Source organism: Mus musculus, chromosome 9 (genome assembly GCF_000001635.26).
Source record: "Mus musculus strain C57BL/6J chromosome 9, GRCm38.p6 C57BL/6J".
Taxonomy (NCBI): Eukaryota; Metazoa; Chordata; class Mammalia; order Rodentia; family Muridae; genus Mus; species Mus musculus.
The window spans coordinates 46,300,692-46,321,118 of NC_000075.6; the positions used below are offsets into that span (position 1 = coordinate 46,300,692).

At 49.2% G+C, this 20,427-nt stretch overlaps 1 protein-coding gene and 1 long non-coding RNA gene across 10 annotated transcripts; one reads left to right on the top strand and one right to left on the bottom strand.

Moving 5' to 3' along the window:
• Positions 1-221: 221 nt before the first annotated feature.
• On the bottom strand, positions 222-19,295 carry 4931429L15Rik (RIKEN cDNA 4931429L15 gene). Of its 9 annotated transcripts, none has more exons than XR_003948040.1 (15): positions 19,178-19,203; positions 15,857-16,036; positions 15,143-15,365; positions 14,103-14,190; positions 10,865-10,942; positions 9,534-9,622; positions 8,636-8,754; positions 8,064-8,301; positions 6,131-6,269; positions 5,014-5,167; positions 4,334-4,507; positions 3,472-3,610; positions 3,206-3,385; positions 2,830-2,969; positions 222-472 (listed from the first exon to the last, which is right to left on the bottom strand). XR_003948040.1 is itself a non-coding variant. In XM_011242616.1 (14 exons), exons 5-13 carry the CDS (start codon positions 10,894-10,896, stop codon positions 3,330-3,332), a joined length of 1,143 nt encoding a protein of 380 aa, XP_011240918.1. In that variant the 5' UTR covers positions 10,897-10,942; positions 14,103-14,190; positions 15,143-15,365; positions 15,857-16,036; positions 19,178-19,203; the 3' UTR covers positions 222-472; positions 3,300-3,329. The 9 variants fall into 9 exon arrangements, 6 of the variants coding, with proteins under 6 accessions (XP_011240918.1, NP_898927.2, XP_030100544.1 ...); XR_001779048.1 differs by having other exon boundaries at positions 3,300-3,385; positions 8,064-8,304; XR_003948039.1 differs by having other exon boundaries at positions 8,064-8,304.
• Positions 2,651-5,391, top strand: LOC115487163. The gene is made up of 2 exons (XR_003948149.1): positions 2,651-2,979; positions 4,318-5,391. It is a non-coding gene; the product is annotated as an uncharacterized LOC115487163 (long non-coding RNA).
• Positions 19,296-20,427: the final 1,132 nt, after the last annotated feature.

Here is a 20,427-nt window from a genome sequence, read left to right on the forward strand (position 1 = left end):
AGCCCGCAGGTACTATTTATTGCTAAGGAAGTTGTTAAAGATATGAATTCCTAGGGTGGAATTTTTTTTTTAAGTCAGGGGCAGTGAAATGGCCTGACAACCTGAGTTTGTTTCCTGGGATTCACATGGTGGAAGGAGCCTTCACACACTCACACGTGTACATGCTCACAAACACAAAATTAAAGGTAATTTAAAAAAGAACAGTGAAGACAGAAGCCAGACCATGGTGACATATTTGTAATTCCAGAATTTGGGAGACAGGCAGGAAGATGGGGGTTCCAAGGCTCATTTAGGCTACCATCTCAAAATCCAAGTCAGTCAGTGCTCTATCCCTTAGGGAATAAATGAGGGCCCCTCCCCACCCTGGCCCCCATGGGAAGTTAGCACAGGCTTCTCACAGCAGCTGTGTTGTCCTTGGGCTTCTGTTACTTCTGTAAGAAGATTATACCTGTAAATCCCACAGCCAGCAAGCCTGGTACCGTGTTATTTAGGAGGGTCGAGGGGGAGGAGAGAGAAAGAACATGATTATGTATATGATCAGTATTTATGAAATGAAAAAATTCTACAAGTTAGATTGTGAACTGGGGCCAGAGCTGCTGGTTTGTTCTCTAAACCACTCTTGCTCATCTTGTCCTCTGAGAAGCCAAGGGGCTAGGGATGTAGCTCAGTTGCTAGAGTACCCTATGTTCAATCTCCAGCACCATAGAAACCAGATGAGGCTATACGCTCATCACCTGGGAGGTATAGGCAGGAGGTTCAGGAGTTCAAGGTTTTCTTGGACTTGGCGGTCAGCCTAGGGCTACACGAAACCCTGTCTTTAAAAAAAAAAAAAACCCGAAAATCGGCCAAAACAAATTATTAATGGAAAACCTAATGGTAAATCTAGTTTTTAGTTTATACAAATTCCCAGTGCTCTGTCTAAATTTTCTGATGTCCTTTCGTTACCTAGGATGTTAAGCTTAGAGGAAAGAACACATTGTGCTGACTCTACAAATATCTTTAAGCGTAGAATTACCCTCTGCCCCTAAAAAAGACAAGACTTCTAAGACCAGGAAGATGGTTCAGTGAAAAAGGCGCTTGCTGCCAAGTCAAATGACCAGAGTTCGATCCCCCAGTTCCACATGGTGGAGGGAAGGAGCTGACTCCTGCAAGTTGTCTTCGGACCTCCATATAGGCCACATGGCGTGCACCCTACCTGCCCACACACAACAAGGAAATAGAGGTATAATTTTAAAAATTGTTTTAAAAGGTGTTAAAACACCTCCAAGGGACTCCAGGAGGAATCTTCAGGCCGTCAGGCCATCCCCTTGGATACCTGCAGAGGTGAGCACATTCTACTCCTAGCCTGTCGTCATAGCTCTTCTGTACAGGGTCTTCTCCACAGGCAGGTTTACGTCCTCACTGCAGTTTTAAGGTCTCACAATTTCTAAGGGGATTGCTATGTTTTCAAGCAGAGATTGAAGTGTAGCAAGAGAATAAAGATTCTATTCTGGGTGCCTGTTGACCTTGATTAAGATGTATACTGTTTCTCTGCCTTAGAATGCCAGAGACCACTGTCTGCCTTGTTTGCAGCTGGCTGTCATTTCCTAGGCTGGTCACTAGAGGGCAGTATGGCATGCCTTTTCTCAATTGAGGCTAGCAGTGCCATAGGCTGCATAAACTTCAAAATTTTGGGTGTAGTGGTGCACACCTTTAATCCCAGTACTTGCAAGGCAGAAGCAGGTGGATCTCTGTGACTTTGAGGCCTGTCTAGTCGACACGGTGAGTTTCAGAAAAGCTAGGGCTATATATAGAGACACTGTCTTAATGAAAATAAAAGGGGGTGGGTGGGTGGGGGGGGGTTGCACAGTTCCAAGGGTAAGGAGGCTAAATTCACTTCCTGTACCTTGACTTCACAACCACACCTAAGATCATATTTTCAAAATAATCACCTAGTAGTTAGATTTTGATCAGAATATTTTTCTTGGGTTTGGGGGACTTTTCTGTACCTAGAAGACATTTAAATTGTTTTTATTGTTATCCTGTGGTAGTGTGTGTTTGTGTGTGTGTGTGTAGTGTGTATGTGTGTGTGTGTGTGTATGTGTGTGTGTATGTGTGTGTATGTGTGTGTGTGCGTGTATGTATGTGTGTATGTGTGTGTGTGTATGTGTGTGTATGTGTGTGTGTGTGTGTAGTGTGTGTGTGTATGTGTGTGTGTAGTGTGTGTGTGTGTAGTATGTGTGTATGTGTGTGTGTGTGTGTGTGTGTGTGTGTGTGTGTGTGTGTATGCAGGTATGGACATGTCATGCATATATGTGGAGATCAGAGGACAACTTTGGGAAAGTCAGGTCTCTCTCCTCCCACCATGGTTGCAGGACTTAAACTCAAATCACCAAGCTTGTGCAGCAAAATGCCCTCCCCCCAGGACCGCCTCCCACTCCCCATTTTTTTCTTTTAAGAAATTAAGACCCCTTTGTCCTCTACTTCATCTTGTGCCTTCTTCTCTATGCTCAGGTTTAGGCTTATTTTTTTTTTTTAATTTAATTTTGTTTTGTTTGAGACAGTTTCGCTGTGTAGCCCAGGCTGGCCTTGGAATCACAGTAGTCCTCCTGCCTCAGCCTCCCAAACACTGGAATTATAAGTGGGTACCACTACCACATTGACTTAAGCAATGAACCTCAGAGCTGTATGTGCTAAAAGGGTTACGGTGTGTGGATTTTTAAATCTCGGTTTACAAAGAGAAACCGAGCAGGAGCAGCCACTCCAGTGGCTTGAGCAGAGGCTAATCCATGGGTAGGGCTGACTCGCGAGCCTGGGTGCTTTGCTCCTGCCTCACTGATGATTCCTGACCTTTCTTCTCAGGTCTTCTGGAACACAATCGCCCTTCTGGGACATGGAGCCGCCTTCCTTCCCCAAGAAACAATTCATCGTTGTTCTGCTAGCATCCCAAGACATTTGACAAGCGGCAGCAACTGGGCTGAAAGCTGAGTCTAGGATGAGGTAGTTATTTTAAAGACCCTGTGTTTGTTAACTTGCCTTCCTCCCTCCCGCCCTCCTGCCCCCCCCCCCCCTCTTCTCTGTCTCTCTCTGCCTCTGTCTCTATCTTTCTCCCCCACCCCCTCAGGGTTTCACGTAGCCCAGGCTTTCTTCAAACTCCCTAAATAGTACAGGAATCCTCCTGCCTCTGCCTCCCAAGTGCTGTAATTACAGTTGTGTCCCATCATGCCTGGAATTTCTGTCTGTGTGACAGCGTCTCATACTACAGCCCATGCTGGCCTAGGATTTACAGCAGTCCTGCCTCAGTGGAGTGCTGGGCTTACAGGCTTCTGGTGTGATTTCCCAGAATTTATTCAGGCAGTCCTTTTCTCCAGGTGTTCCTTTTGTGAGGCCAAATTCTGGAGCTGACCTGGGAAAGCAGGCAGAGAGATTATGGGTCCAAGATGGAGCTGAGTTGCTGCCATGCCTGGGGGTGACTGGGGCTCACCGTCTTACCTGCTTGGCTTTTCTTACTCAGTTGAGAATGTATTTGTCTCAGGTTTGATGCAACTGTTCTGGGGCTTACAAACTTCACTCTTTCAGAAAACAAGGGCATGTATGCTACCTTCGTGTTGACTTGATCCTCAAATGGCTCCTGTGAACCCAGGGACAGAGTCAGCTGATAAAAGACAAACCCCCCCCTCCTCTGCATCACAGTCTGAGCCCATTTCTTAGTTAAGAAATCACAGGACTTTATTCTGCCCCAGGTAAAAATGGGCTCTCTAGGGCTCCATAGATGATCAGTGGCTAAGAGTGGGTGTGTCTTTTGCAGAGGACACATGAGCTTGGGTCCCAGCACCCACATTGAACAGCTTACAAACCATCCAACTCCGGCTCCTGAGAATCAGGCGTCTCTGACCTCTGAGATCACCTGCATTCAAATGTACATATTCCCACACAGATACAGACACACACGCACATGGACACACACATAAATACACATACATACATATGTAGTAATAATAATAATAATTAATAATAATAGATATAAAAATGGGATCTCTAGTGCTTAGTAAGCAAGGTTAGGAAATAGTCTTGTTCAAAATTGCTCTGATGGCAAGTGAGATATTAGCTTAGTTGGTAAGGCCACCTACTACCTGGTGATGGGTGTAGAGAGATGATTAGTGGTTAAGAGCACAGGCTGCCAGCTCACAAATGTCTGTTACTCCAGTTCCAGGGGATCTGATGCCTCTTCTGGCCTCCACAGGCACCAGGCACACATTGCACAGACATAATACATGCAGGCAAAACACCCATGCATATAAAATAAAATAATACAGAAAATATGTATTTGTTTTTAAGATTATGCAGTTCCTACCGGGAGCTTTTCGTTACTTCCAAAGCGCCCTTGGGACTGAGTTCTCCAGTCTTGGAAGATCTGCTTGCTGGTCACTTCAGATTGTAACCTGCCTTGGAAGACCCCAGCTGTGTTGGGGGGACACCTATTCTTCCCTTTTTTCTCCAGGAGCTTGAGAGGTGGCAGAGAGGGCATCTGGGAAAGAGTGACAGCTTTAACAGCACTTGTCAGCTGGGCAGCACGGAGTGGCTATGGACTAGAGAAAGCCAGAAATGCGTTTCTGCATTTCCCAAGAGAATCAAAGGGGTGGCAGGCCCCATTGTTCTCTTTCCCCTGACGGAGGAGTTAGGACCCTACCCTTCCCAGACAGGATATCTCTGTGTAGCCTGACTGTCCTGGTACTCACTCTGTAGACCAGGCTGGTGTCAAACTCACGGAGATCTGCCTGCCAAATTCTGGCTTTTTTTTTTTTTTTAACAGCATCTTGTAGCTTAAGCCAATTTGTAGCCAAGGAAGGATGACTTTGAACTTCTGACCCTCCTGCTTCCACCTTCCACGTGCTGAGTCCACAGACACTCACCACTATACCCGGTTTTTATAGTACTGGAAATGGAACCTAGGGCTTCACGCTTATTAAGTAAACACTGCCATTTGAGCCCCAGCCCTGGTTACCTCTTGACGGGAAAGCTTGCGCACTTTACCCTGGCTGTTGTAGCATCATTAAACTTGGCAGTTCTCTTTGTCCCCACAAAGGCTGTCCCATGCTTTGTCTGGCTCTTCTCATGATGTGCATGGGTCATAGACCACCAACCGGATTCTGTTCCCTTCTGCCTCGACACGTGCTGTGCGGATTGGCTGCACAGGGAACAGAAGATTCTACTGGGGGTGCTCTCCCTCCCCGAGCCAACCCAGGTGACCTGAACGGAAGGGCCCCGTGACGTGACGTGACGTGGGCTTGCCTCCTTGCCCTCTGTTTGTGGGTCTGCCTAAATGAAACAATATATTTTCGGGTACTTTCAAGTGAGAATTTCTTTATTGCTTCTCTAGAAAGAAAAAAAAATTAAATTTATTTTATGTTACTTTTTCGTATCTCTCAGTTCTCATGCTGTGATTTAGCAGGGAGAGCGAGTCACCTGCTGCCACAGGTTAGGAGCACAGGGAACACACTGTCTCCCCTGACCCCCAGCACCTAGGGGCCGCAGGTTGAGATAGGGGGTCTGGGGGAAAGGGAGTTTGGAAGTTTGTTTGGAAGTTTGTGGCTTCTTTTGTCACTAGACTCGTGATCGGGTCACTTTGAGATGGACATCACCTCTTCAATCTACAGCTGTGGGACACTTGCAAGGCACATGGTAGTGCCCCTGGGTTCAAGGTGGGCTTCCTAATTGGGTAGGGATGAGGTAAAGGACTGTCAGGGGCCATAGAGGGCCATAGCAGGTCTAAGATAGTCTGTACTCCCGTGAGACCAGTAAGCCTGGGTCTTCCTAGCTTGCATGGGGGTGGGGGTGGGGGACACTATGTCTTCCAGGAATGCACAGGGGACAGGGCTGACCTTGAATTTAGGATCCTCACTCCCCTACCAGTTTGTCCTTTCTCAAATCTCAGGTGACATCAAAGGTCAGGTTAAAGTTGAACTAGAGGGAAGTCTAAAATTCCTGAAGAACACGCCCTTTGCTCTACTAAAGAGCTGTTTCTCTGAGATGACAGATGGGGGACTTCATATAGTACCTGCGCCTGGGAAATAGGCCCCTCCTTTCCCTACTCCCACCCACACAGCCCTGCCTCCTGGGCATGAGTTCGGTCTCAGCTCTGCCTACTCACATGACTCCCTGACTGCTCTTGTCTAGACCAGGGAAGAGGGCATGACTCCACACTAGGACTTGGGTGTCCTGGTCCTGGCTGTCATACTCCACATGTCTCAGCTGTCCTCTTGGTGTTGCTCTTCTGCCCTGGGTGTGACCTGGAAGTATTGTGTATGTAGCTGAGGGCGGACTTGAACTTCTGCTCTTCCTTCGTCTACCTCTCAAGCGTTGGGATTACAGGTGTTGCATCAATCACCATGCCTGCTTTATGCAATGCCCGGTCTGTCATGGCCCTGGTGGGGACAGAATGACATGGCTCCTGCCCCTGGGACAGGGCCAGCAGGCATGGGCCTCCATGATTGTTGATAGCTGCTATGGGCATAAGGCTTATTTGTATGAATAATGTACATATTTTACCTTCCTCCAGCCAGGACAATCAGAGACAGCATGTGTCTGCGAGGCAAAGGTGTGGCTAGTGTCAGCAAAATGGTAAACACTGGGACCTTCAAGACAGCCCTTAAGGCTGGGTTCAAAAACATATAACTTCTCAAAAAATAAGGATGCAATATATATGAGGGGCTTCATGAATCTAAAGAACCAAAAGCGGGTGTGCTGTGAGCTGGCTTGTCAGAAAAAGAGATCCTAAGATGGAGAAAGAGAGATTAGGGAGTGGTGAGCACAGGAGGTTCCACCCAGTACATTTTTTGGTTTGTGCTTACAAGGGCAGACAGATTCCTGAGTTCAAGCTCAGCCTGGGACAGAGCTAATTTAGACCCAAGTGTAGTAGAAAAGGTAATTTCAGGATGGGTTCCCACCCAACTAGTTTATGCTGGTCTGTGATTAGCAGAGGCGGGCAGGTCTCTGAATTCTTTCGAAATGTTAAAAGAAAATGTGTGCTTGCCATCTCCTAAGAACTTAGGGGCCGGGGTTATGGGATACTGGTTCATAGGATAATCAAATGGAACCTGGGTAAATAACTGGGTTGATATGTAAAATAAAAGACTGGGCTTAGGATCTGCAAGAGAGGAGCTATCTGGAGAATGTTTTAGAATAGCAAGAGAAAGAACTGTCTGCAGCAACAAAGAGAGGTAGCAGCAGCAGCAGCAGCAGAGAGAGAGAGAGAGAGAGAGAGAGAGAGAGAGAGAGAGAAACCTGTCTGGAGATCTCCAGAGAAAGCAGATCAGAGAGAGAGGAAGCGGACTAGAGAGAAAGCAGGCTGGAGAGCTGTCTTGAGCAGAACATATCTGCTAGCTTCTTCCTACAATCTGACTTCTTGAGTCACTTTCACCACTCCCAGACACCCCTTCTCTCAGGACCCCCTCCAAGCCAAGGCTGGTCCTTGGCAAGGCAATAATGGACTTCACGAATGCTAGACAATCAATCTGTCCACTAAGCTACATCCGAGCCTCAGTCAGCCCCTTCATTTTAGATTTACTTATTTATTTTATGTATATGAGTATACTGTAGCTAGCTGTCTTCAGACACACCAGAAGAGGGCATTGGATTCCATTACAGATGGTTGTGAGCCATCTGTAATGGTGTGTGTGGGTGCTGGGATTTGAACTCAAGACTTCTGGAAGAGCAGTTAGAGCTCTTAACCGCTGAGCCATCTCTCCAGCCCAGCCCCTCCCTTCATTTTAAAAGCCTGGACCGCAGGGTCAAAACAAGAAGGAGGGAAGGCAGAGGAGGGACGGTAGGCAGTTTGGCACCCTGCAGAGTGATCCTGGCTAGCCCCTTGGAGCCTGGCAATGCCTGAAGGAGTGTGCTGAAGGGGAGGAACCAAGCGTGCGCTCTGTGTTGTATTCTACTGGGTTGGTGGCCCCACCACTGGGATCTGACTGGGACAGAGATGCTCCTGCATGGGACTCAACAAGGGCTCTGGGGACAAGGGGCTCAGACTTCCCTTTATGTTCAATGCCATCTTCCACCCCACCCCCACCCATAAGTCCTACCTGAATGGGAAAGCTCAGCCTCAGGGTTTGTCACGGTCCAGGGCTTGAACCACTCTCTCTGGTTTTTGCTGAATGGCATCCCCCCAGGCTTGTGGCACTGGCTGTGTACACTGGAACTCATGCTCCCTAATGGAGCCTCCTCGAGCAGCTGCAGGCGGTATTTCACGTCTGTTGGGGAGATTTCCTCCTCTTCCAGATCCTCAGGGACAGCTCTGTGCTGCTGCTGCTGCTCCTGCTGCTGCTGGGAGGTTCACTCGGTCAGAGGGGCCATTACTGGGTTAAGTAGGGGAAGTGAGTGTGGATGTGTGTGTGTGATGGGGAGAGAAGTCTCCTAAACACTTGCCAGTGTCCCCTAGAAAGTTACTTGTCTGAGCTACAATGTCCTTACTTGCAAAGTCAATAAAATATGCCCGCTTTCTGGGTTCCCTAGGAGAGCAGAGCTAAGGGCTTAGCATTATGCTTGGCCTGAGTAAGTGGCTAATCGTCTCTTTCTCTTAAAATATTTATGATCCTGCCAGACAGTGCTGCGTTGGTGGCACACGGGGAGACTTGGTTGGAGCCCTTAGCTTTACCTGACCACTGGAGGCGCTGTCCTCAAGTCCAGTGGGAACAGCCAGGGACTCTCGCTGGATGGAATTGGATAAAGAGTCATCAAGCAAGAAGGATCTTCTGGGTCCAGGAGAGAGAATCTCTAGAGTAGGGAAAAGAACTGAGGACCATCTCAGCCCTCCTGCCTGTGGGCCGCTTTTAGCTCTCCATCACCCTCCCAGGGGAAAGCAAGGAAGGGAGGGGCAATGTCCAGATGGGTCCAGTTTTAATTTATTTGAGATTAGATTAGTCTGAGACCTGGAGTGGAAGGGTTAGAGTGGAATGGGGCTGGCTCTCTGCATTTAGGGGCACATGGCAAAGGCAACCTTCCTTCCTTCCTCCCTTCCTTCTTTCCTTCCTTCCCTCTTTCCTCCATCCTTCCTTCCTCCCTCCATCCCCATCTGTCTTCTACTCTTCCTCCTCCCTCCCTCCCTCCCTCCCTCCCTCCCTCCCCCCCTCCCTCCCTCTCTTCCTCCCTCCTTCCTTTTCCCTTCTCTCTACCTCTCCTTTCCTTCCTTCCTTCCTTCCTTCCTTCCTTCCTTCCTTCCTTCCTTCCCTCCCTTCCTCCCTCCCTCCCTCCCTCCTTTTTTTCCTTTTCTTTTGAGAGAGCCTTATTATGTAGCTAAGGTTAGCCAAGAACTCTGTACATAGCCAAAGGCAGCCTTGAGTTTCTGATCCTCCTGCCTCTACCTCCCAAGTGATGGGATTACAGTACAGGCCTGGTTTCTTCAGCAAATGTAACCCAGCACGTCCTGCATGCTAGGAACTTGCTCTAAAAACTGAGCTACATCCCAAGCTGCAAAAACAGTTAGACATTCCAGGATTGGTTTGGTTCTTTCTTTTGGCCTTGAATGTTGTGGCTGTGGCGAATGGGTAGCTTACGGTAGAGATGGCTGACACTGGGCTCCTGGAGAGTCAAGCAAGACAACCTTTCAGTGACATTGGAGTAGGCACGGTGTTGTCCATGTCTCCTAAGGGGGAGAGAAAGGAGAACATTGGGGCTTTTGTTCCTTGCTTTCATCAAAGTTACAAGTATACATCCCAGAACCTTGAAGAGGCCACTCTGGTTCCATAGTGACAGGAAGGAAGGATGGGTCTGTGAGCTGATTTTTTGTGGTCAGATATCAGACCCAAGTGGAAGGCTAGGTGTTTGAGGCTCAAGAGAGACCAGTAAAGAAAGGAAAGATAGCCTTTAGCTGTTAAAGAAATGGGCATTAAAAAAATATTTATTTTTATTTATATGAATACACTGTAGCATCTTCAGAGACACACCAGAAGAGGGCATCAGGTCCCATTACAGATGGTTGTGAGCTACCATGTGGTTGCTGGGAATTGAACTCAGGAGCTCTGGAAGAGCAGTCAGTGCTCTTAACCACTGAACCATCTCTCCAGCCCAAAAAGGGGCATTTTTGATTGGTATGTGTCAAGTAGAGTGGGCAGACAGGATGAGAGTGAGTGAATCCTCAGACAGAAACAGATGTCTTAGGCTGTTAGCTGCTAGTATGTGGGCAACTGCAACTGTAGCAGGGACCTAGTAAGTTGAGGTCTGTGGGGACAGAACAAAAGCCGGTGTCCTCTACCAGCATTAGAGGCAGGGAGGAATTTTGGGGTTAAAGAAGGTTTGACGAGGTGGGATATCAGGTTGGGAGATGGCCAGAGGACAGCCACCCACAGTCACAGAGCATACAGAGATAGCTGAGGGGAGGGCTGTGACCCACTGTGCCTGCTCACTTTGTCCTCTGTTCCCCAGCTCCTGAGTGATACAGAAATTAGCTCTGAGGTTATTGTCTTAGGCTGCCATGGAACTTTTCTATATGTTATACTGGCTTCAGGAGAGGAACAGGAGGCAGCTCTGTCCCCAGCAACAGCCTGTTATGACCAGCATCTAGGGGAATGGGTGACTGTGGAAATAATCAGGCCTTGAGATTGCTGAGCCTTATCTCTGTTACTTGTCTCAGGTCTAACTGTGAGTTTCCACTTTGTGCGCGTGTGACTGACTATACAGTGAGTCATAGTTCACTATACATTTATGCACAGAACCATAGGTGTGTGTGTGTGTGTGTGTGTGTGTGACTGTCCTGTGTGTATGTGTCTGTTTATCCTGTCTGTCTGTCTGTCTGTCTGTCTGTGAGGGTGTACAGCATATCCAAGCTCTGACCCCTCATATGTCTTTCCTGTCCTTACTTCCAGTCCGCCCAGCCCTGCACACCCACCAAGTTTCCTGAGACAGAGGGTTGAGCTGCATTCTGCCAGTGATGTTGGTTTGCCGGTACCTGACTCCTTTTCAGAACCTGCAATCACAAAATAGGGCCTTGAGTCTGGAAAATGACTCACTGGGTTGCACTTCATTCGGCCTTCCTTCCCAGTCTGTTGTTCTTTATTTGATCAAAGTGTCCCACCCTGGTGCATGGAATGACAGTGTTGATTCACTAATCCTAGATATGGAGTAGGAGAGGGACTGCAGCCATGAGTCCCCGCACCGATCCCAGAGCTGTATCTGTTAAATGCTACTCCCCCACAGTTGAACACTCCCCACTCTGTCACCCCTCTTGGGACAAATGTATATTCCATTCTGGAGCAACACTAGCCATTTTCAATTGTCTCTCCCTGTGGCTTCACCATTTGTTTGAATTACCCATCCCAGGGCTTATAAAAACAGACTAACTCGTTTTCAAGTAGAAATTTCCAGCTGAGCTAACACTTTTGTGAGCCAGGAAGGATGTCAGCAAGCTCAGGGAGCCTCCATCGGAGCATGGTCTGGGTAACCTCCCACAGGCTCAGAGGTTAGTCAGTAGTTTTAAAATGTAAATTTTACCATTCTTGTGCATGTGTGTATGATGTGGAACGTGCATGCCACAGCCTATGTGTGGAGGCCAGGGGACAGCTCTGTTGAGTTGGTTTTCTCCTTCTACCATTATGTGGACTCCAGGGATCGAACTCTGATAGTCAGCCCTTTAAGGAATGTGCTTTATCTGCTGGGGTATAATTGCTGCCCCTAAGTGAATCAGTGCTTTTAAAACAAACTTTTATGGTGTGTGTGTGTGTGTGTGTGTGTGTGTGTGTGTGTGGTCAGAGGACAACTTGTGGGAGTCACCTCTATCCTTCTGCCACGTGGGTCCCAGGCATGGAACTCGGATTGTCAAGCTTGGCCACAGGTGCCTTTCTTTATGTGGCTCTGAACTTGCTATGTAGCCAAGAACGGTCTTGAACCCCTGACCCTCTCGCCTCCACCACCAGTGTGCTAAGATTACAGGCAGCAGCCGCCATGCCTAACCAGAACTTAGCTTCTGAGTCCCAGTTTAAAGCCTCCTTGTGAAAGTGTGGCAAAGTCACCACTCAAGCAGCCACCTGGGTTACTAGGTGAATGCCCAGCTTGTCACAGCTAGAGAGTGGCCCTGTCACCCAGTTCTACTTTAGACGTTTGCAGTGTTCCCTGCACAGAATCTGCTTCCTGGTTGAGTCTTTCCTGAGCTTCACGGGACTCCGAAGACGACGTTTATCCTGTTTGGGGATTGTGGGGTCCTTGGGTTCATAACCAGCTGGGTGGGAACTGCAGGTGGGAGGTGACCAGGGTGCATACAGATCTTTGCTCTCCAGCTCCTTAGAAGAGATCTCATTAGCTAGGCTAACTGATGGTCCTGTGTGTGCTGGGTCACATAACTGCCACATTAGCACAGGGAACTGTCCAATCAGATATTTATGGAGTAGCTTTGCCAGGCCCAGAGGCAGGGAGTCTGTGGCTTTTGTGAGAACGGGGAGGGGAGAGGCAGGAGTGCAGACACCAGAGAGAAGGCCGAGGTCAGGAATGACCTGCTGGAAGCAGATTCTGGGAGAAGCCCTTATGTAAGGTCCAGCATCCTCAGCCTTTGCTTGAGAGCCTTCACAGCCTGTGGGACTTCTTTACCTGCCCCTCCCTGGACTACACACACCCTGAGTGAGCATGGTCTTTACTTCCAATCCTCCGGCTCTTAGCCTTCAGCACCCTGCTCAAATGTCATTTCCTTCCTGGACATTCTCCCTGTCCCTTGCTGCTGACACAGTGGCATCAGGGGCTCACTCCATGATGCGTTATATTCCCAACTCTACTAGAGGTCTCTGTAGTACAGCGAACTTCATGTTTTCCTTCGCCTGTGGACTTAGAGTTTATTAAAGATAGAGGCCACAATCTCCAGCAACCAGCCCAAAGTCGGGCCCATACAAGACATTTAATATTTGTTGAATTCACCCGGAGGCCAGCATAAGCTTTCTCTGTAGGTAAGAACTGGGCAAGCAAGAGTGAGCTTGCACCTGGGTGTGGTGGCCTATGCTTGTAATCTCTGCAACTTGGGAGGCTGAGTCAGGAGGATTATTGGGAGTTTGGGGCCAGCTGGGGCTAACATAGTGAACTTGAGGCCAACCTTCAATACAAAGCAAGATGAACCAACTAACCAAGTGTGGACTTGAAGACTCAGTGACTAGTTCGTGAATGATGTGTAGGTGTGGGCTGAACACCTTTGAAGGCATCAAATCTTCCTGGATTTGAAGATCTTCATTATTCCTTTTCTGAAAAATCTCCTTCTGCCTAGGGAACTTAAGACTCCAAATTGTCTCTATCCACATGCCTAGAGAGTCTTGGATCCATAGAGCAAGTTAATGGTCTGGGACTGGGGCCCTAGGACAGCAACCCAAGCTTGTGATAGTAATATGCTTGTGTAGGCAGGGTGTGCCTTCTGAGACTTCCAGTCTGGCCTCTGTTTTACCTGGAGGGGACTCAGAAGGAGGAGATGCTGGAGATCTGTCAGTAGCAGCTCAGGTTCTCTCCGCCTGATAGAGCTCTATGAGATAGCAGCTATGGCTGCCGTTCCTAGATCCTCACATTCTGCAGATCCTGATGGTAAGTGGACATTGCCCATCACCATGCTGCTAATCGGCATGAACATCTCTGAATGACAGACCGTGGAGACATTCCCTCAGCTCACACAGGTCTCTTCATCTCTGGACTCAGAATCCCTGACCCAGTGGGTGAGGGAAAAAGGGTTCCCTTGGAGCTTTGCACCACGCAGGCACTGGGAAAAGACAGAGGGCTCCAGGAATCCATGGAGCTAATAGGCCTGGCTTCTCTTCCAATTTTCCTCTCCTGGGAAGGTAGGCATAGGGCTTATGAAATGTATTCTTTAGCGATTTTGTAGTTTAGCCTACCTAAGGACTCATCTGGGGGGAAATGGACCAAGAACAGGAGAGAGAGAGAGAGAGAGAGAGAGAGCGCGCTCTGCACTGCAGGACATCAGAAGCCAGTCCTGGCTCAGGCAGGTCCCTTCCAAGAGCTGATGCAGACTGCTCTATGTTGCCATCTGCTGGACACATGCAGCAATAGCATGTCACACCCTTGGCACTTCCTGCCCTCTGGATACTTCCATCTCATCCCTTCTACCCTCTTTAGGCCAAGGCCCCTCCCTCCTGCTCACCACACACCTGCTTTCCATCTTCTTCACGGTGGCGCTGTCAAGAAGCCTTAGTCCTGGCCCAGGACAGAGGACTCTGAATTATTCACTCCTGTGGTCTGATGAGAAAGATGCTTTGCTGCCGGGGTCAGAGATCTTAACGCACCACCTATTTCTCTATGCCCTTGAAGGCATTCTGGGACATGGAACTCGGCTGTGACTGAAGGCTACTGAAGTCATGTGTGTACTGGGGTATTTCTGAGAGTGAGTCCTCAGCATTAATGACAACAGGTGTTCACAGGACCATCCCAAACAACTAGGATGCAGGGCTCCTGGCACAGCATAGAAGGCAAAGGTGGCCAGTAGAGGCTGCTATAGCACTAGCTATGGGCCTTACCACTTCTCATTCCAGGGCCATAAGGATCCAGAAACAAGGCTGTACTGGTTAGAGTTGATTATCTACAAGTCTGGGTTTTCCTTAGTGCTGATGTCCCCAGGTGATACTCTGGATTCTCTTAGCCTGTCTGGGGCTGAGAGACTGAGTGCTTTCTCTGGTTTGGCCTGGGGACACAGCTCAAAGCTCCCGGCCTGGCTTCTCATTGCTTTCCTGTTCATCCTAGATTGGGCTGTGCCTTTCCTAAATCCTGATGGCTTATTGCTGTTGCTATTCCTTTGGGCAGACACTAGGTTGTGTGGGCACCTAGATGGACCAGCCTTGAGGCCAGAGCCTCTCCATGTGTGTCAGCAGGAATTAGTAGGAGGGCAAGGACGCTCTGGGATGTCCTGAGCCAAAGGGGATCCAGAGAAGGAGGCGACCCACTGGAGGTAGGGGTTCAAACCCTTCCAGCCTAGCTCTCCTCCTGACAAGACCCCTTTTCTTCTTTCCCTCATGGGGGACTTTCCTGATTTTGGTCCTCATGTGCAGAGTTGAAAGCCCTTGTGTGGTGTGGGGGAAGAGCTTGGTGGCTGTGTTGGAGTGTGGTTTCCAGCCCCTTGCCTGTGATGGCTGACCTGCCTTCATATTGTTTGCACAGAGCCCATCTCTGGGAGCCAATGTCCATCCCGACTCACCTGTATGGACAAAGCGGTGTTGGTTTTTGCAGAGCTTGAGCATATCATAGTAAAAAGAAAGGTGTTCTAAACAGGCTGAAGGGAGAGCCGCTCTGCTCAAGCAGAGAATTCTGGGGCAGCAATGGGTATCCTGGGTAGCCTAGGGATCACCATGGCAACACGAAAGGCAATCCAAAGGGAGGCAGCAATAGAACAGGCCCTCCTCCAGGCTGAGGCTGAATCCCTGGCGTGATTAGAAGAAGGATTTAGGGTTAGAAAATGATCTGTAGAGCCACAGCTGCCTCTAACTTAGGGGACACGTGGCCTGTCTGCTGTCCCTTGTCGGTGGAAATCCCTTACTTCTTGTTCCTCACCCGTGAGGCACCCAACTTGGGCAGAGGACCTGTTGGTGTGTGGAGAAGTGGGGAGAAGAACAGGGAGTCAACCCCAGAAAATTGTCTTGCACGTTGAGAGAGACGCAATGAATGGGATTTTAGGCTGCTCCAGCCTGCTTCCTCCACTTGCGGGACTCAGAGCCTTCACAGTTAACCTAGTCTAACTGGGGATCAATGGCTGGCCTATCATGTCCCCTCTAGTGTTCCCTTACCAAAAGCAGCCTACTTGGAAAAGAAAATAAATGAAAAGCACTTTTCTTGCTCTCTGGTGCCGCTGAGCCTGTGACCCTCCTCCCTCCCCACCCCTCCTCCCTGGCTGCCCCTCCCCACTCCTCATTACCTCTGCTCAATTAGCTATGGCTGGGTTAACCCCTTCAGCCTCCGTTTGGAGTAGGGTGATTGCTTGTTGCCTTCTCCACAGGCCCTGTTCTCAGCACGGTTGGTTCTCAGGAGCACAGAATGGGCCAAGTCCAGTGCCTGCCAACCTCCTCCGTACCCTCCCTCTGGCTGCCAAATCTGACTTTGATTAGCGTGTGGAGGGGAAGAAAGCAGGAAAATAGAATATTAAAATCTTAATTCAATTTAAAACACTGTCATTCACAGGCATGCCAAACAGTGAGATGACTAATTATTATGCAAATGAGGGAGATAGAAAAGTGATTAATAATTGCACAAATTAAAAATTATTGTAAACATCCTGTGACGAGCGATAAGTCCGATGGAGAGGCAAGGGCGGTGGGCCGGGGAGGCCACGGAGGAGCCAGCTCCTGCATCCGTTTTCCTCATTAGGGGGATTTAATTAGCACCCAATGATGGGGCTTGTGCTGCCAGGGTTGGGGAGTGTGTGGCCAGCACCCCCAGCTGTCTGCTGGTTCCTTGTTTCCTCTCCAGCTTCTCCTCACTACCCTGGGGTCTTCACTAGAGTGAGCAGGAAGAGGAAGGAAGGCTGGCCACCATGAAGGGCAGGCAGGCGCTGTGCAAGCAAGCCTGCTGCTTTCCTGTGTGTCAGGCTGGAGGACAGTCTTGGTGTCACCTCAGAGAACTTGTCCACCTCCTTTGAGACAGCATCTCTCATTGGCCTGGAACCCACCAATTAAACTAGACAGACTGGCCAGCCAGGCCCAAGGGCCCTCCTTTCTTTGCCTCTTACACTGGCTTAGGAACAGGGCGTTTTTTACTGGATTCTGGGAATTGAACTCAGGTCCTTGTGTTTATAAGGCAAATTCTTTACAGACCGAGCCATTGCTTCACTCCAGCTGACATATTCTCTTTTCTTTCTTTTCTTTTCTTTTCTTTCTTTTTCTTTCTTTCTCTTTCTTTCTTTCTTTCTTTCTTTCTTTCTCTCTCTCTCTCTCTCTCTCTCTCTCTCTCTCTCTCTCTCCTTCCTTCCTTCCTTCCTTCCTTCCTTCCTTCCTTCCTTCCTTCCTTCCTTTCTTTCTTTCTTTCTTTCTTTCTTTCTTTCTTTCTTTCTTTCTTTCTTTCTTTCTTTTTTCGAGACAGGGTTTCTCTGTGTAGCCCTGGCTGACTTGGAACTCACTCTGTAGACCAGGCTGGCCTTGAACTCAGAAATCCGCCTGCCTCTGCCTCCCAAGTACTGGGATTAAAGACGTGCACCACCACTGCCCGGCTCAGCTAACATATTCTTAATAAATTTTTTTATTTACCAGCCACAGCTTCCCCCTACCAGGGTCTGGATGCCTGGTCTCTGGCAGATGGGGCTGGGGCTGGTTGAGTGGCTGGCTATCTTTGCTGTCCTCTATAAATCCTGGGCCTTAGGGAAATGGCTCTTGGTGTCCAGAGAGGCCACAGGAAGTTATGAAGCCCAAGGTTAGACTTGGAGCAGTGGGAGGTGTAAGCTGGCCTCAAACTCAGAAATCTGCCTGCTTCTGCCTCCTAGCCAGAGTTTTCCTTCTCGAGAGCCTAGTACTGGCCATGGCTTACTCCTGCCCCCTGCTGGCTGAACTCATCCTGAGGGTCTCAGTCCAACCTCGGCTTCTGGCTAGGGTCTTTCTGGGCTCTTCTGAGACAACCAAGGGTGATGGGATGTGGTACAAGTCTTTGTGTGGCCTTGGCTGAGTTTGCCTCACCTCTCTGGATCTGTTCGGTTTTACAAGAGTTGGGCTGGGGATAGCCCAGTGGTTTGCCCAGCCTGTGTACAGCAAGGGTTTGAATGGAAGTGCCACAGGTAAATGAATAAGATGGGGAAGCGTCTACAATTCCATGGGACTTTCCCACCCATCCTTTGCCTCATTTTCAGCCATCAATTTGCTAGGCGAGACCTCGTTTCTCTGTATGGAGTGCTAGAGGTGCAGTTGGTACATGGTGTCCAGGACCTTGAGAACACAGGAAAAGAGATGAAGGAATGGCATGAGCTAAGGCCCTGGGGTGAGAGAATAAAAGAAGTTCAGAGATGGTCAAGGGACTGGGGGAAGGCCACATCGGGGAGTGGAGGGGTTGATGATTTGTTCTGGGAGATTTGAGTCCTATATTGAGGACCTGGGTAGAAAAAAAAATTTAATGTTGGGGGAAGGCATGATTGGAATTGGCTTAGAAAGCTCATATCAAGCCAGATGTGGTGGTGCATGCCTTTAATCCCAGCACTTGGGAAGCAGAGGCAAGCAGATTTCTGAGTTTGAGGCCAGCCTGGTCTACAGAGTGAGTTCCAGGACAGCCAGGACTACACAGAGAAACCCTGTCTCGAACCCCCCCCCCCAAGCTCACATCAACCTCATTGTGAAGACAAAGTTGGGGGTGGGGTCCCCACTGGTTCCTATCTGGAGGCTGTCATAGCCATCTGCAAGAAAGACATGATCTCTGACCACCGAAGGAGAGGTGGCAGGAAAGAAGGCAGGATCTCAGTGATGTGTATGTGAGGGTGGAAGGTAACATTGGACTTCCACCCAGGAGGTGGCATTCTGGTGGAAAGGAGAGGTGACCACCTTGTGACACCTGCTATCTTTCCCCCAAGGAGTGGTAGACACTGGATTAGAATGGCGGCTAAAGGTAGGGTCTTGCTTTCCACACTGTCTCTGCTTCAACTCCTCAGGGAGGGGCCCAGGGAAGTGAAGGGAAGAAGAGTTGTAGGCCCTGATCACAAAGTCTCTCTGGGGGCAGTGAACTTGGGACTAGAAATTCACAAGCTGATGCATGTTGGCTGTGCTTAGCTGTGGAATAACACCACAGTGAAGATAAGACTCCATAGACGAGGTGGTGTGGGGTCTGGGTGCTGTCCCTCCCTTTGCACACATTCAAACACCAAATACATTTCTCTCTCACTGTCCCTGAACCTCTCTGTAGTGTCTGTGGACTTGTGGGCCGCTTGCTCCATGGGGCTGGCTAAGTCCCAAATATCACCCTTGAGGGGGGTGTGTGTGTGTGTATAGTATGAGCCTATGGAGAAAAGCTGAGCAAGAAGACCTGGTTGGAGCAAGGCCTTGAGAGTAGACAGGACTCTTGTTCCCTCCATCCCTCAGGGATGGGAGGCAGGGAAGCCAAAATTGACATTTGCCTGTTGCTCTTTCTTTTCCAATTACAGAGAAACCTCAGATAATCAACTGCGAATATCCTTGTTAACTGAGTGTCTTAGGATTCTACTGCTGTGAACAGATACCATGACCAAGACAACTCTTATAAGGACAACATTTAAGTGGGGCTGGCTTACAGGTTCAGAGGTTCAGTCCATTATCATCAAGGTGAGAACATGACAGCATCCAGGCAGGCATGGTGCAGGAGGAGCTGAGAGTTCAACATCTACAATTTAAGGCTGCTAGCAGAATACTGTGGGGAATTGCAGGCTTGTCTCCAGTCGAGCTGAGGTCTGAACCCCGAAGTCATAATTCACCTTCATGACACGGTAGGCATTCCCTTATGCTCCTGGAACTCTGGCCCCTGCGTAAGCCCCCCACATGCCCCCATAAGAGAAGCATGGTCAGTAGTCACGTAGGCAATGGTCCAAGCTTCTGACCTTCAGGCTGAACTCCTCCCCAGTTACCTAGCAACAGTAAAGACCATAAAAAGGGCTGATCAGCCCCACCTCGCTCTCTTACTGCTTACTCTCTTACTTGTCTCCCTCTTACCCCTCACTCTCACCTTCTCTCCCCTCTCTTTGTCTTCTCTCCTCTCTTCTCTCTCTTTGTTTTCTCCTCTCTTCTCCTCTCCTCTCTTCTCTCCCTCTTACTCTCTTTCTCTCTAGTCTCTCTCTCTCTCTTCTCTCTTTCTCCCTGCATTTCTATAATAAAGCTCTTAAACCATAGAGAGTCTCTGCTCATCAAGGCTGCATGCACTCTCGTAGGTATTGGGAACATCTTCCCTCATCCCTCTCTCCTATAACCCTGGTGGCTTTAGCAAAGTAGCTCCAGGGTCCCCAGGTAGGGCTGCCCCTGGCCGTCCCCTGAAGAGAGGGTCAGAGGCTTGGATGCCCATCCAGGGATGAGTGGAAAGGTAGCAGCCCTCCCACACCTGACAAACCAGAGAATAGGTAAAACTCTGGTGGGGCATGGGTCTATCTCCCCCCTCTTCATCCCCAGGGCCCCCTTTTTTAGCTCCCACAGAATACTGACTTCCAGGCAGCTAGGATGAAGGTCTTAAAGCCCATGCCCACAGTGATACATCTATTCCAACAAGGCCACACCTCCAAATAGTGCCACTTCCTGGGCCAAGCATATTCAAACCATGGCACTGAGGATGGGTCTTCTCTGGCCACCCCAGGAAAACTGGAGAACAAGGGCCAGGAGCTTTGGAGGAGGGCTCTGTGATTCTGGCAGAGCTATGTCTGTTGTGTGCCTGGATCGGGCTGGAGGGAGAAATTGCTGGAAGTTGGGATGTGAGGACATGCGGAAGACTGATGGCCAAAGAGGTTGGAAGGCCCCTGGGGTTCTTTTAGCTGCTTTAGCTATGGGGAACAATGGAGAG